Below are 15,882 nucleotides of genomic sequence, written 5' to 3' on the forward strand. Positions count from 1 at the left end.
GTATGACAATTTTTTGCCAGCTTTAACTTACTTCTTGGTCACTTCCCACCCATTTTTTCACATTCTGCCCTTTTTCGCCACGTTTCTCCCAGTGTTTGCTGCTTTTTGACCACTTTTGCCACTTTTAACTTATTTTAATTGCCACTTTTCACCACTTAGATTGTAGCTCTTGAAAATGTGTTTTTCAACAGTTTTTCTGTTTGGTTGAGTAACACAGACAAACTTGGTCAGCGGACAAGTTTTGATAAAAGCTCTAAGATCTCCTGGTTGAGGCGGAGTGATATCTGTTGTGAAAAGTCTCTCTGATGTTATTAAAAGGAACCTACGGGAACTAACTATTGTTTACTTCACTTTATGAGTAATAAATTTCAATTTCAATTTCAGTTACAGGCTGTAATTTTCTTTAACACAATGATCAGATTTTAGATGCATCTTTAGATTTTTTTGTCACATATTTAAGATAAAGTTAAGTAATTATAAATTATAGTTGAAGTTAATGTGCCAGATTAAAAAAACATTTTTTTTTTTTTTAAGTTGGATTTTCAGAATAAAAGTCGCTGTTTAGGACAGCCTGTGGTCGCAGCGGTCCGCCGGTCTGTGTAGTGTGGTAGTTCCGGTGTTCTTCCGCCCCCTTCCTTCCTCTTGGTTTAGTCCAAAGTGTCCCGATGAGCAGCCCCTCTCCTCGGCGCTTTTATCCCCTCTGTGTGCTGCTGCTGCTGCTGCTGGTGACGAGGAGGAGGAGGATGAGGACGATGATGCTCTGCAGCTCTGAATGAACGCACAGTCAATGGCCTGCTGCTGGACGGCTGCGTGATGTTGGCTTTTTACGCTCTGAAGCCCGGAATACTACCTGTGATGATTATGGATGTGTGGTGTTTGCTGTGCATGCTGCTGCCGTCGGTGTGGGCTGTGGAAGGTAAGCTGAACTCTGGATGAATGAGAGCAGACAGTCAGCTCCATCATTAATGCACACACAGACACTCACACACGGCTTTAAACAGTGGAGAAGTGTTTCCATGTAGCTCTGCTGAAGCTCGGTGTGCTGTGAAAGGCTGCAGACATGTTAGCAGGCGAGACAGCAACTCCTCTGATAGTCATCTTTTTTATTCAATCATGGCGAAATCAGCCTCTATTATCGCTGTTTTCACCAGTTTTATTAAATCTGCACCTCCTTATTGCACGTTTGGGTTGGTTTTTACCGGGTTAGTGTCCATGCAACATGTGTGCTTTTATGATGATATGCAAATCGTGCATGCAACAGTGTGTGCCAGTATTCGCCAAATGAATGCAACAGTGCAGAAAGTCAGTGCATGTGGAGCTGCAGCTCCAGTTTTTGGACTGATCCTGCAGGATACTGAACATAGAAGACATGCAGAGAGGAGTCAGGCTTAGGCTGAGCAATAGGGACCAAAATCATGTTATTTAGCTGAACATTATCTCAATATGTTATTAAAAGACAGATGGTTGCCACATTACCAGAATGATTAACTTTGATATGACAGCAACAAAAATAGAAGTCATAGACACTCAATATTTTGCATTTTATTGTATTTTAACTCATCAAAAATGACAGACAAACCAGTACACTATAATCTTAAGTCAAGGTTTGCACAGATGCATGAAATCCTTGAATATTCCTAAATTGTGATGTTCAATTTCAAGGCTGGAGAGTGCTTGAATGTTTGATAAAGTGCTTGAAAGACCTTTAAATTGTAAATATATACGTCTCCTGATTAAAATAGACACCTGGCATTAAACAGGAGGGTCTGATAAAATAAAATAAAATAAAATAACTTAAAAAAAAAACACCTCTTTGTTTATGAGAACATCAGGCAGTAACCAGATAAACTCCAGGTTTTGGTAGCCATTTTTACTGGGTTGTCACATCCACTTATTCAGAATGATTTACTTTGATATGGCAGCAACTAAAATAGAAGTCCTAGACACTCAATATTTTGCATTTTATTGTATTTAAATTCATCAAAAAATGGCAGACAAACCAGTACACTGTAATCTTAAGTCAAGGTTTGCACAGGTGCATGAAATCCTTGAATATTCCTAAATTGTGATGTTCAATTTCAAGGCTGGAGAGTGCTTGAATGTTTGATAAAGTGCTTGAAAGACCTTTAAATTGTAAATCTATACGGCTCCTGATTGAAATAGACACCTGGCATTTAACAGGAGGGTCTGCCATGTATAAAACAGTAAAAAAATTAAATAAAAAAAAATCTCTCTTGTTTATGAGAATATCAGGCAGTAACCAGATGAACTCCAGGTTTTGGTAGTCATTTTTACTGGGTTGTCACATCCACATATTCAGAAGGATTTTAGTGAATATGTTGCTATCTTGGGGGAAATATTTACATCGAAGTGAACACCATCACCCATAATGCAACAGGAAAAAGTAGGGTGCTAAAACCTGATGAACTGGAGTCCTTCTGTAAAAACTGGACAGCCAAATTAAAGACAACATAAAGAATAACAGACAGAAAGCAGCATGTCTGAGGATGAAGGCTGCAGCACTATCCCCCTGGAAAACAAACATTTATATCAATGCAACCACATCAGAACATGATCCACACCATGGAAACGAAAAGACAAGCCCTGAACATGAAACACTGGAGGATTTATTGTCATGAATGATGCAGATAAACTCCTAGACACTGTCTAAATTGTACAAAAACATCGGCAACATTTTCATATATTTGAGGTTGCTATGACTTCCTCAAATATCATGTCTCACCAAATGATCAAATCTCTGATGTCATAAAGATTGATTGGTTTAAAAATGTACAGAAACTTCATGATGTTCAGTCATGTTTTAAACCAAAACACACAGAGCACCGCCTTAATTGCATTATTATGTTGCTTCCTGCCAGTTCCACCTACTTCTCCTTACCGTACCAAGGTATTTGTGCAATTACAGTTTGCAATTTTAGATGATTACCCCCCCCCCCCCACCAAAATAACTCAGTCTAAATGTGGAATTACATTAATTGATTGATTGATTGATTCATTGTAATTTATGTGTCATGCACAAAAGATTCCAATCCCTCTTTGGTTTCTAAGACTTCAGAAATACAGTTGCATTGCTCTGAAAAAAACAAATTTAGTACAAGAAATGACAAAGTTTCGTGATCTTTCCCAGCTCAGTAAAAAACGGTGCATTCTGCCTTTTCTCTCAGGCTTTTGCAGATAAAATCTGCTATGAAAAAGGTTCCTTTTCTCAAGCAAAAGTCACATTTTTTCATAATCATCCAACCAAAAACTCATTTTTTAACTTTCTTTGGGGACATTTTTAGTATCAGGAAAAATCAAATGCTATTGTATGCCAGTGTGATACTATGGGGTCAGGTTTCCTACAGATCCCAGCCTGGTCCAACCACTTTTCCAGATATTGCTGATTTATTTGTGCAGCTTCTTTCTCTCTTGTTAAAAAATAAGCCACAAAGCATGAAGTGTCTGCACTTTTTGATCCCACTGATCACTAAAACAATGGCGATAGATCATTTTGGGGTCTTCAGTTTGCAGAAATGTTGTTTCTGTTTTTGTGTGTGGCATCAAAAAGGATCCAGTATGGTTTGATTTTTTTTCAAGATTCATATCAAAGTTAGTCCTTCTCTTTTTGTGATGACCATTTTTATTTCTTTACAGAAAATATAAACTCAGCTAAATATATAGAGGTTTGGTTTTTGGTTCGTCCCTAAGTAGACATGATGTTTGATGAATACTTCACTAATAGTTCTCTTTATCCACACATGCATGAGCTCAATAGTCTAAAAATAGTCATGAATTGTATATGCATGCATTTCAGCTCTGGAGGAAAAAAATACCAAGGCTTCTTAAGCACTTACAGTCAACCTCACTGACCTGCTGTGGGTCAGTCGGTGCAAGCTGATGAAGAGCAGCTGAGCGTTATTCAGACCAACAGATCTGTGACTGGAATCCTGCTGTACTTCTATAGGAATAGCAACAAGTATGGCAGGACCAAGTGTTTAGATGTAGACAGGATATTTTTTAGAGTATTTTCATGCAAAAGCAGAGTGCAGCCGTGATAATATTGAGTTTGAGAACGTATGTCACCTCGTGGAAACACTTCACTAAGGAGCTGGGGCAGGATAAAGCCAGCATTCATGATGTTAAACCGTGATTCTTTCTTAATATTTAGTCAAATAGGCATTAAGAGGCTGGATGCGGAGTGTAAGATGTTACATAAATGAGTCTGACATGCAAACATCAGCTGACCAGGATGCACATTGGCCTTGTTATACTCTAAATCAGTGTTACTCAACCCAGCTCAACCAGAGAGCCAAATAGTTGAAAAATACCTTGCAAGAGCCACAATCATAGCGCTGAAAAGTGGTGTGAAAACAAGTTAAATGTGGCAAACATGAACAAAAAGCAGCAAAAAAGGGGCAAAAATGGGGAGGAAAAGTAGCACAACTGGGCAGAGAGAGGCAAAAATGTGTGAGAAGTGACAAAAAAATGAGTTACAGGTGGCGAAAAAGGTCAAAAGTGACAAAAATGTTGTAAAAAATAGTGAAAAGTGACTAAAATGGGCAAAAAGCAGCATGAAGGTGGAAAAATGGGCAAAAAGCTGTAAAAACGTGACAAAAATGGGGAAAAAGATGGCATTTGATACTAAAAGGCATCTTGTGTGGGTGAAAAGTGGCAGAAAATGGCAAGAAAGGGGGAAAAATAGCAAATAGCAGGACAAAAGTGGCAAGTATTGGTGAAAAGTGGGTAAGAAGTGGCAAAAATGGGCTTAACACAGAAAAAAAGTATCACAAATCAGTGAAAACGGGCAAAAATGGGGAGGAAAAGCAGGCAAAATGGGAGAGAAGGCACAAAAAAATGAGTTACGGGGGCAAACATGGTCAAAAGCTGCAAAAACGTAGCAAAAAAATCAGGTAAAAGCACTAAAGCGGGCAAAAAAGCAACATAGTGGAGGCAAAAATGGGAAAAAAATCTGTAAAAAGGTGGCAAAACTTGGAAAAAAGTGGCATTTACTGGCAAAAGGCAGCTTATATGGGGAAAAGTGGTAGAAAATGGCAAAAAAAGAGAAAACAAGAGCAAATAGCAGAAAGCAGGACAAAAGTGGCAAAAATGAGTAAAAAGAAACAGCAAAATTTGGCTAAAAGCGGCAAAAATTGATTAAAAGTGGCCAATCAAAGCTGACTGTACAAGCATGGGGAACAAAATGATTAACATGACTTGCAATGGATAAAAGTGTCCTTTTTTAAGGTTTTCTGGGGGAATAATATTTCTAATTAAGGCATAAAAGAGCCACAAATCATCACAAAAGAGCCACATGTGGCTCCAGAGCCACGCGCTGAGTATCACTGCTCTGATCACAGTAGTCTGCATCTGCGTCTGTCTGTGATGGATGCAGAGATCTGCAGGGTTAAATTATTTGAGTTTTGAGGATGTTGTGATGTATGCATGTTCTTTCCTCCAAGCACGACGAGATAGCCCAAACACAAGAAAGACCCTCCTTAAAGCCAGGATCCTGCCGGAGCTACAGTATGTCAGCTTTAATCGTGTCAGTGTTTCTTATTATCAAACTCATCCATAATTCAGCGCACAGGCATCATCTAACAGACGAGCAGCCTCCGGCCTCAGAGTCTCAGAAAACCAGAACCAGGTTTGGTTTGTTAGCCCTGCTGCACAGAAAAAATGCCGCGTTTGGAGGAGTCTTCTCTGACTAGAGTTTACAGCATTGATGATGATGAGGTGGAGGAGGAGGAAGAGCACTAAGATGAGTGTAATGACTGTTCAGGACTCTGTGCAAGTCTGAATCCTGGCAAAACCAAACTCAGGAAGGTTTGAAATTCAGAGAAAATCCTCTGTTACTACGTCTGATGGAGTCTGTATCATCTTATAAAAACTTAAGTCGCTGTCTTTTAAAATTCATATTTAGTATCTTGTAAAGAAGTACGGCTGTAGCTGGCTTATTTCAGTCATTTGCTGAAAAGAAAAAAATTGTTGCTGCTCCTGAGTGATTATGTAGATGTTGTGAGTATGCATGCATCTTCTCAGCATGTTAAATCTTTGGATACTGTATACTAGGGATGGGAAATTAATTGCAAATTAGATTAAATCCTAATATAGCCTGCTGCAGTTTTCAAATTGCAAGAGTTGCATCATTTACTTAACTTGAAATGTGTCAACATACCAGTTTAATAAATCATTTTTTAGCAGCGGCAGAGATTTTATGCACATTATGCAAACATTCAAGTGTCAATCTTTTTATAATGGTTTACAAAAATCCTCCTTTTTGTGTTTTATGTATGTTTTTCTTAATCAAGATGAGTGATAATGCCCTTAAACAAAGCAAATGACATCACATTTGCAATATGAGCAAAAATAGTTATCTCATTCTATCTAAAACTGATGAAGCCTAGTGTTACTTCACCAAAGTCATACCCCAGCTTCACCTCCTCCACCCCAGCCGCCTCCTTTATAGCTTAAATCTTGTTGGACCCCCATATTCAGATTCATGCTACTATGGATTAATTGCTTCGGAAATAATTTCATTGTTTTCAATACATATGGTCTTATCTATAGAATTATTTATTTCTTGCAATTGTTGAAAAATACACAAGATTAACCCTAGAATAATCGCATATGAAAATCGCAGTCACAATTGTTGGGAAAAAAATCACGATGAGATTATCTTTGTAAATCGTTCAGCCTTACTGTATACCAAAGAGCATTGAGGTTTATAACAAATCTGAGGTCTGTACAATCAAGTTGGTTGGCATCTTCACCCCTCATACACAAAATTAACTGCATATTGAAGAGTAGTTGGTTAAGGCTATTTTAGTGCCATTTAGCCAAAAAGGAGAATAGCAGCTTTGGAATATCCTCAGACATCTCCTTATGTATAAGGCTGTAGCTGCGTCCATCGTACTTCTGGGATTTTATTCATGTTATTCATGTTTGATTCATGACTTCTGGGAGCTACAGGAGCTACAAGCCTTTCTTTTCCTATTTGCCCAGTCTTTAATTGAGTAAAAGAGGTTTCAGGTATTCTGCTCCTGCAGGAGGAATCTGCTGCAGAGCTGGTCGCTCTTTAATTCTTTTTAAAAGTAGTTAGGAGACTTTGATGAAGATGCATCAGGTTGTAGATGTTATAATTGATGACTTTCTGCTCTGTGACTCAGGGTTTAGTTGAGCTGTGTTTGTAATCTGCTCTGTTTTTTATGTTTGTTTTTGTGCTGCTGACTATCTTGGTGGGGAAACTGTTGTTAATGAGATTGTTAATCTAAACAAGGCTTTCCTGGTTAAATGCATGTAAATAAATGATGATCATAATGAAAATGATTGAGATGATGAAGGTGATGATGAGGATAATGGAGTCTAGTGGGGGTGATGATGAAGCTCACAATTAGGATGATGATGGTGATGAAGATGGAGATGATTATTGAGTTGATGACATTGAGGATGATATAGATTATGGTTGTGGTTGTTATGATGATGATGATGGTGATGGTGACTCCCAGCCAGCATTTTCTTCACTTCAAGTAGGATTAACCTGGTTTGTAGACGGGGCCTATCAGTGGGATTAATATCATCCCCATACAGGATCCCATCTCTAGAGATCCCAGGTCGGTCCCACTTGAAGTCCACAGTCAGTCACAGGTGGAGCCACATGAAACCTGCAGACAAATCCAGCCAGGACCCATGTTTGCAGCAGCATATGACCCATATTGGGCCCACATGGACATGCTGACTGGGTAAGACCATGATGAGGATAGTGGTGATGTTTATACTGATGATGATGAAGATTCTTGGTTCTCGGCTGGTGGGTCTGGACCCAAAAGTTCCTGCAGATTTGTTCCTGGAAAAAAAAAGTCAATGACCGACTAAACTGTTGTTAAACATTGGTGTGAGCCGGAATTTTCACAGTAGGTGCATCTCTAATCATGATGCTGATGAAGATGATGATGATGAGGATTTTGATGATCACAATGATCATGAAATGATGAATGATATTTCTCTGAGCTGCCCTCAGGCCTGCTGTCCCCATGGTTGTGGGTCACTCTCTGGATTAGATCTGAATATTAGATGGATTATTTTAAATCCCTCAAACTGTATTTAACCACAATGCATCACCAAAAATCATTTTGGGACGTCAGATTTTAAGGGGAAGTTTGTGAATTTAATTCACAGAGATTATTTTATTTGAAGGATTTTTATTGTGAAGATTTTGTGGTAGTCTTCTTACATGTGAAGTATGTTTTTGTTCCTTGTCATCTCACAGAGAGGTCAAAGTTATAAGCTACTTTCACACTGCCTCCCTTTTCTGTGTCTGTTACGCCTTTGTTCTGCAACGCCGTTCTGTATGAGAGCGACCGTCCTGCTATGGGGGGGTCGATCTCACCCCACCTCTGATCTGGATCGAGAGGTAGTATCAGAGCCGTAACAGACTTTCTCACAAGTGTGAAAGGACGTCACGGCATTCGTCAACGGTGAGTGTGCGCTGCTGTCTCCATAAACAGGAGATTTAAAAACCAGCGAGGTTTAATCGAGTGGCATTTCATCAGAGAAAGCAACAGCGGGTTAAAACAAAGAATAATGTGGATTAACTGGAGAGACTGTGAGGTTAGAGAGCTGATCACACTCTGTACAGGAGAGGAGAGAGCAGACACATCTCTGCTCACAGCAGTGTCTGAAAAGTTCCATGATGTGTTCAAGTGAGCTCAGTACTCTGAAGTTTACGACTTCCGCCGTAAATACCTGCGCTGTGACACTGCTTAAAGGCGGACCTCCAACTCCGAGACATGGAGGAAAAAAAGTCTATTGGATCTAATTGATCAAAATGAATGTTCATGTTATTTTCTTCGTATTTCATTTAGAAAAGACTAAGTTTTGAACTGAGAAATCCAGAGTTTCGAGTTTCATTGAAAGCAGCAGCTCGGGCGGCGGCTGCCATCTGATTACGGGACGTCGGGGTGTGTGTGTGTAAGCTCGGGCATGCACGGGTCTGTTACACCTTTGTGTGAATTGCTCATTGTGGAACAGAGACAGGTATTCCTTTTCACCTTTATTGTGAATCTCTGTGTAAAAACGGCTATAGTGACGTTTAACACTGTTATCATAGCTCCAGATGAAGTAACTAGTAGCTAGGACTTACTCATCTAACACACATGCATTGATAAAATAACTAAATCATGACTGGGGAGGGCCCATTCTCAGGGTTTTTCAGGAACCAAGCCAACTCTGTGGGCGGACCTTAAGCGGTCTGGATGAGGGTCAGCACCTCCAAGCCTGAGGCCATGGTCCTCTCCCGGGAAACTAGATTGCTCCCTCCGGGCTGGGTAGTGAGTCTCTGCCTCAGGTGAAGGAGTTCAAGTATCTCGAGGTCATGGAGGGTAGAATGGATCGTGAGATTGACAGATTGGTGCAGCATTGCAGATGTTGTACTGAGTTGTTGTGGTGAAGAGGGAGCTGAGCAGTATGTCGGTTTAGCTTAGAGCAGGCACCCATGAACTGAGCCTGTAGAAGCTTTTCCTCCATCTCTCTCTTCATGTTTGCTGTCTCTCTCCAGCTGGCCTGTCAAATAAAACCCCTCCAACCTGAAACAAAACCCTGCAAACTGCAGAAATTCTGAAATTGAGGAAAAATTAGGCAGCTGAAGCATTGCTAAATGCCAACATTGTGTTGCAGTCCTTGTGTGTCCACCGCCCATATCCATCAACTGGAGGAGGGATCGACAGAATACTAAACATGTTCTTACCTTATTGCTCTGAACATTAGCCCTGAAGTGCTCTTATACACCAAGCTGAATAAGTTAATTTCCTGCAGTAAGCTAAAGATGTTGAGTTGCATGGTATGCATCCATCAGGACATTATTTTTAGATCTATTCATCATGAATTATGTCACATACATTAATCTGTTCTAGATCAGTGAAGATGCATGTGAGTCAGAGAGGAATAATTGGAAATGGCATGCTGAAATATACAGTAAAATCAAAGTGAAACATCACTTTTCATATAGATGTGCATCATTTTACCTTATCCTCTAACTCTCTCCGACCCTTCAACATAACATTCAACCTTAACTGAAAGGAAATAAACTCCCTGTCTGCCTGTTTATCACAGTGACAGCTTTAATCAGGGTCTTCATGGTTATTCCAGGCCGTTCGCAGCTCCTCTCTCAGCGGCTCGGAGCCAAATTGTTTATTTGCCTCCATCAGAGGACGGTCTGCTCCAGTGACGATGAATCGCTGCAGGGCAGGAAAGTTTTCTCAATCCTTCACTGCTCATGAGTGTCATCCGTCAGAGATGCTAACAATGTTGCTGCAGTTAAATGTGCGCAGATGCCTCAAACCATTTGTTCTAACATCCCCGCGTCTTCTCTGCTGATCTCTGGCCTTTTTCCTGGAATCACTGCACACACACGTGGTGTTTTAACTCGGGGTCAAGCTTCAAAGAAAGTGTCTTAATCCTGCAGCACAGAGGGATTTCTGACAGCGGTGTTGGTCTCAGCAGCCTGTGTTTTAAATAAAGTCAGTGAAATAAATGTTTTATCCCGGTTTGGTGTTGGAGAAGAGGACTATCCATCATAGACTTGAGGCACATCAAACGCCTGGGGGACGGATCACCCATCATCCCGTCTGACCTCATTAGTGCTGTCGTGTGTGAGAAGGATCAAATCCCCACGGCAGATTAAACAAGACATGGAAATCCTGGCACCTTTTACTCCCAGCCATTAGCAGTACGTAACAACAATTAACAACCCGATCTGATCCACAGAAAAGGCCTGAAAATGGTCATTTTCATGGCTTTCATGGTCACACACAAAATAATCCACTTGTAAAGAGTCATGTTAGAGTCATGCATGCATTTTGTTCTGATTTCTCTGGAAGCTTACAGACCAAATATTAGAATATCTATTTTGCATTAGGAACGGTACTGAGGATGGAGTTGTTACAATAACGTAACTTTGATTATTCATATTCAGCCAGAACTGCTCTATGTAGGCTAGTAATCCTTTTATTTCCAGCTTGCAAATAAGAAAAGATTACATAACAATGGACAAAAACCAAAATGTGACAATTTATTTAGTAATAAAACCCAAAATAAATCAGATTTTCCTCATAATAATGTAGAGTCTACCTAAAATCAAGTATTTCCTGTGAATGATCGTTAAAAATCTGGATGAAGTGTTACCAGTCAGTCTGCTCTCTGTGTTTCTGTATTTTCTCTACTTACTTACCTGTTGTACTGTGCAGAACTTTAAGGCATGTTTGGGCCAAGAACTGAGGCTGAAGTAAGGTGTAGATGTAGTGAGTGAGCTCCACCATTGATGAGGAAGAGGATTGACACAACCATGGTCGTGCTCTGGATGTCCTTGTATACTAGTCCACACCTTTAAGGCAGAGTAAGGGCAACTAAGCACAGCCGAGAGTACCATGGGTGGGTAGAAGGGCTGTCACAAGTCCCTGGTTGTGCTCTGGATGTCCTAAGGGCCCGGAAATGAGGCTAAAGTAGAGCCGCTGCTCCTTTGCCTCAAAAGGAGCCAGCTGAGGTGGTTCAGGCATCTGATCAGGATGCCTCCTGGTCCTCTTCCTGTGGAGGTCTTCCAGGCATGTCCAACTGGAAGGAAACCCCAGGGAAGACCCATAACTCACTAGTGAGATTATATATCTCATCTAGCCTGGGAACGCCTCGGAATTGCCCAAGAAGAACAGGAAAATGATGCTGGGGAGAGATTTCTGGGTGGACTTGCTTAGCCTCTGTTTTGACAACAGTTGTATGTGTGGTGTTAGATTTGTGGCTGCAGTCGCAAGTTGTTCGAGAAGTTCATCCTTCATAAAGTTAGAGTGCGGCCACCCAAGCTTAATTAACTGCCAGAAGTCCTCTCCCATTGAAATGAATGGGATGAGAGGGGTGGAAGAAAAATGTTTAGGTGGCTTTGAAGGATCGCTGTGAAGAAACGATGAGAGATATGAAGGAGATGGAAATAGTTGACCGGTTTGTGAACATTATAGAGTTTGAATGAAGTTTCTAAGTGTAAGTATAAATGTATTATAAGGGTTTGAAGGAGGAAGAGAAAATGTGAGAATTTGTGAGTTGAATTCTGTTTTTCCCATCTGTTTGTATAGGTCCCAACTTTTTTAGAAAATGTGAAAAGCTCTGAAAGTAGGTCATAGAACAATCATAGCACACATGTTCTAATTTGGCTGAATGGTGCCTTCAGTATTCACAGCAATAAGAGCCACACAGAATGAAAAAACACACGATGTTGATCAAAATAGACTGGGAGAGGATGATTTTAGAGGTTTAAGGCACAGACAACAAAATCCTAGTCACCTTTGGCTTTAATCCTGGATTTTGGAGGAACCAGGAGACACTTTAATTCAGAAACTATGTGCAGCCAGACAGTTTTTACAGGTAGCCAGCACAGCTCAGAGTCCACTGATGTAAGTGTGACCTATGGCATGTACTCAGTATCACGAGCTCATCTGCAGGGGTGTGACTGGAGCTGCACTGGCTCACGGACATAAAATCATCTCTTCTTAATCGCCCTTTTCCAGACTCATGTTGGGGTGCATTCATGGCAGGAATGATGCAAGATAATTGAATTTATATAAACAAACCCAGTGTGATGTATTTCACCTCCCTCAGTCCTGCTGCCATCTTCCCTTCACTGGTTTAGACGGTCAGTTTGAGCCTCGTCACCTCCATCCTGTCTTCACCGTCGTCTTCCTGCACCGGGTTTCCCCGTTCCTCTCCGTTCATTCACACAGAGCGAGTATTTTTACCTGACTGAGCACGTTGGCAGCAGAGGAGCACAGATGTTACGAGAGCTCTTCATCACGCCTCCTCGCCGCCGCTGCTCAGCTGGAGATGTATTCTGGGTAATTGTCTCTAACCAGCCGCCGTTGTTTCTGCCGTTCACACTGTGTCGTCTGTTCACGAGACTCTGGCACGGAAAAGGAGCAGCGGCTGAGTGATAATTGTCCCCCTCACTACAGGAAGTCATGAGATTAGATCCTGAACACGGAGCGGGGAAACTCCTCCTGGAGCGATATTAGACTCTGAATAATTTATCAGCGTTTTATTGTGGAGCCTGCCGTGAACACGCTCCCAGGTTATTATGTCATGCAGTTAAATTTCTCTTCTTATTTTGTGTGTTTAAGCTGCAGCGATTATCAGCCAGCTATTATGGTTAGAATATCAAATCTTTGATTGTTTTTGGAGGGAAAATGTCAAACATGAATGCAGGTTTTGCTGCTTTTTCATTATTCTTTAAACCAGTGGTTCTCAACCTTCGGGTCAGGACCCCCTTGGGAGTCACGAAACACTGAGAGGGGGTCTACAGATTCCCTAAAAAACTAAGAATATTTTTCAAATTCCACTGTTGCGACTTCACACCAATTTTGCCAAAATGTAACCAGTTTTCATCATTTTTTCCCACAAATTTTAACACATTTTTGCCATTAAACACTTATTTTTGCCATTTCAGACCCTTTCCTGTTTTTGCCACTTTTAAACCAGTTCTTACCACATAAGCCTAACGTTGCAACTGTTGACCCATTATTGCCACTATTAACCCATTTTACCACTTTTTTTCCCCAAATTTTTCCCATTTTAACCACATTTCACTGTCTGATATGCCCATTTTTGCCACTTTGACCAATTTCTGCCAATATCTGCCTATTTTTTCTTTCTGTTAACACCATTTTGCCAGTTTATGTAGATTTTTCTTCCCATTTCACCAGACTACCACACATTTTTGGCAATTTAGAGCCACTTTTTTAATTCCCTTTTACCACCATTTATGCATATTTTAGACACTATAACCCATTTTTGCCTTTTTTCTGCTATTTTTTTTGCCATTGTTATATCATTTTTTCCACTTCTAACCCATTTCTGCTACTTTTAAGATCCAATTTCACCACCTTTTCCACCATTTTTTTGCCATTATTAACCCATTGTTTCAATTTTAACTTTTTTATTTATTTATTTTTTTTACAAAATAGATTTACATTTTTAAGAAGGCTTTATACAACACAAATGATTTAAAAAGACTCGTTTCATTGATAAGAGTGGTTATTTTTTCAGGTTAAATATGAAATATGGATACCACAGCTTAACTTTACAATGGACCATGATTTTGCTGGCCCCCAGTTCAGCTGGGCCCCAGAAAGCTCTCCCCTTTATCACAGTGCACAGTGCACAGAAGTCTATGCACAGTGCATGTGCACAGACTTATAAACTGGAGGAGAGAGCCTGAATGACTCATAATAGAGAGAAAAAGACAAAGAGAGGCCGTGACTTGTCTCTCTGTGTCTCTGCAGACAGGAAATGCTTTTACCCATGACTCAAATTCCCAAAACTGCAAGTATTTTCTTGCAAAAATGCGAGTATTTTGAAGACTTTTGTCATGGAATGATTATTTTTATCAACATTTTGGTCTAAAAGAGCTTGGAGAAGAAGTTTGTGCAAAGAAACCCTTAGTCATTAATGTTTAGAGGCTTTAAAAATGAGAGCAGAGAAGCCGAGGAGAGGGAAAAGAAGCCTGTGAGTCTCGTAGCTCAGCTGCCTTTTCTTCTAAATCTAACTTTAAATCTTTGTGGTTTTGTTGTGCCTTCTTCTTCCTTTCTTTGGTGGTTATTTAATAGTGGTTAGCAGCCTCTTACAGATGGTACTGCCACCTAGAATGGTGGTAACTACTGTCGTGTGATGGCCTTTTGTATGGTTTGGATGTTTTTGGGACGTTGCGGCAGACTGAGGGAGCTGCGGATCAACTCGAAACCTTCTAGTCAAGGTGAGCTGACCCTACCACTGAGCCACAGCCCACCGTCAGCCCAGAAACAGTCACCGTTGCTGCAGACTCTCTCTCCACCTCCTGCGTGCTCTAACCAACCACTGCCCCCACCTTGGCCAAACAGAGTTCTCTGAGTTTCGTGCGACACAGACTGTCTCCTGCTGTGAGGTGCATGTGAGAGAGGCAGTTCATGAAAATGTCAGCGCCTGAAAGTCCTGAAATTATCCAGAAAATGTCAGGAGTTCATGTGTGAAAAGGGCTTAAGAGAAGTCAGGCTGAGGTGTGAAAAGGGTTTGTTTCTGACGGCTGAAGTGTCACCTCACATCAGCAGCTCTCAGTGTCGGTCAGCCAGTCAAGTACCTGTTCAGACGCTCAGGGATCGACACTCAAATATTTATGAGAAATACAGAATACAAGCTCAGAAAGCGGAGGAAGAAGTGGTTTTATTTAAGGTTCAACCTTGAAACTGTTATCCAAACGTTCTTGACCCTCAGAGATGCTTCATGATTGTTCTTGGAGAGAAGCCAGCCCGGCCTCGGCGCCCTTCGCTGACATTTCTCAGTAGAAGTCAGTTAAATAAGCCAATCAATATTCAGTGCTGGAATTGGCACAGTGCTCTTTCGCCTCTGGGAGCAGAGTGACAAACATGGAGCTCGAAAACAGCCCATGACCCAGATCTTCACTGGCCTTTGGTCGCTCCACCAAGCCCTGGATTTGAGCTGTGAGGCTGGATGAGTGTTAGCACGATGGCGAGGCAGACGGAGAGAGAGCGGCGAGGTTATTGAACGTCACCAGTCTGTGGGCTTAGGTTTTCATTGATCCTTCTGCGTGTCTGACTGAATTTAGATTCAATTTCTGAGCTTTGGTTAAACTTTCAGTCCGATGTAACTATTATTTTTATACACTGTAAAAAATGTCCGTAGAAAATACGGCAAAAGACTGTCAAATAGCAACAGTAAAAGACCGTAAAACAAATAAACATATATTACTGTATAAAATACACAGAATTGCTGTAAATCAAGCAACGGTATGAAACATAAATTTTTACAATTAAAGTACGTAATAATTACAAAATTGTACCGTTTAAACGAAAGAAGATT

The 15,882-nt window shown here is 40.7% G+C and overlaps 1 protein-coding gene across 2 annotated transcripts in view; it reads left to right on the forward strand.

The window, feature by feature from the left end:
* Positions 1-673: 673 nt before the first annotated feature.
* Positions 674-15,882, forward strand: part of LOC121517588 (ephrin type-B receptor 2-like) — an 86,634-nt gene continuing 71,425 nt past the window's right edge. For both annotated transcript variants that reach the window (XM_041799472.1, XM_041799473.1), the window contains exon 1: positions 674-916. In XM_041799472.1, coding sequence (XP_041655406.1) covers positions 814-916 — 103 coding nt within the window. In that variant the 5' untranslated portion in view covers positions 674-813. The remainder of the gene's footprint in view (positions 917-15,882) is intronic.

This window comes from Cheilinus undulatus, linkage group 11 (assembly GCF_018320785.1).
Source record: "Cheilinus undulatus linkage group 11, ASM1832078v1, whole genome shotgun sequence".
In the NCBI taxonomy this organism is placed as follows: domain Eukaryota; kingdom Metazoa; phylum Chordata; class Actinopteri; order Labriformes; family Labridae; genus Cheilinus; species Cheilinus undulatus.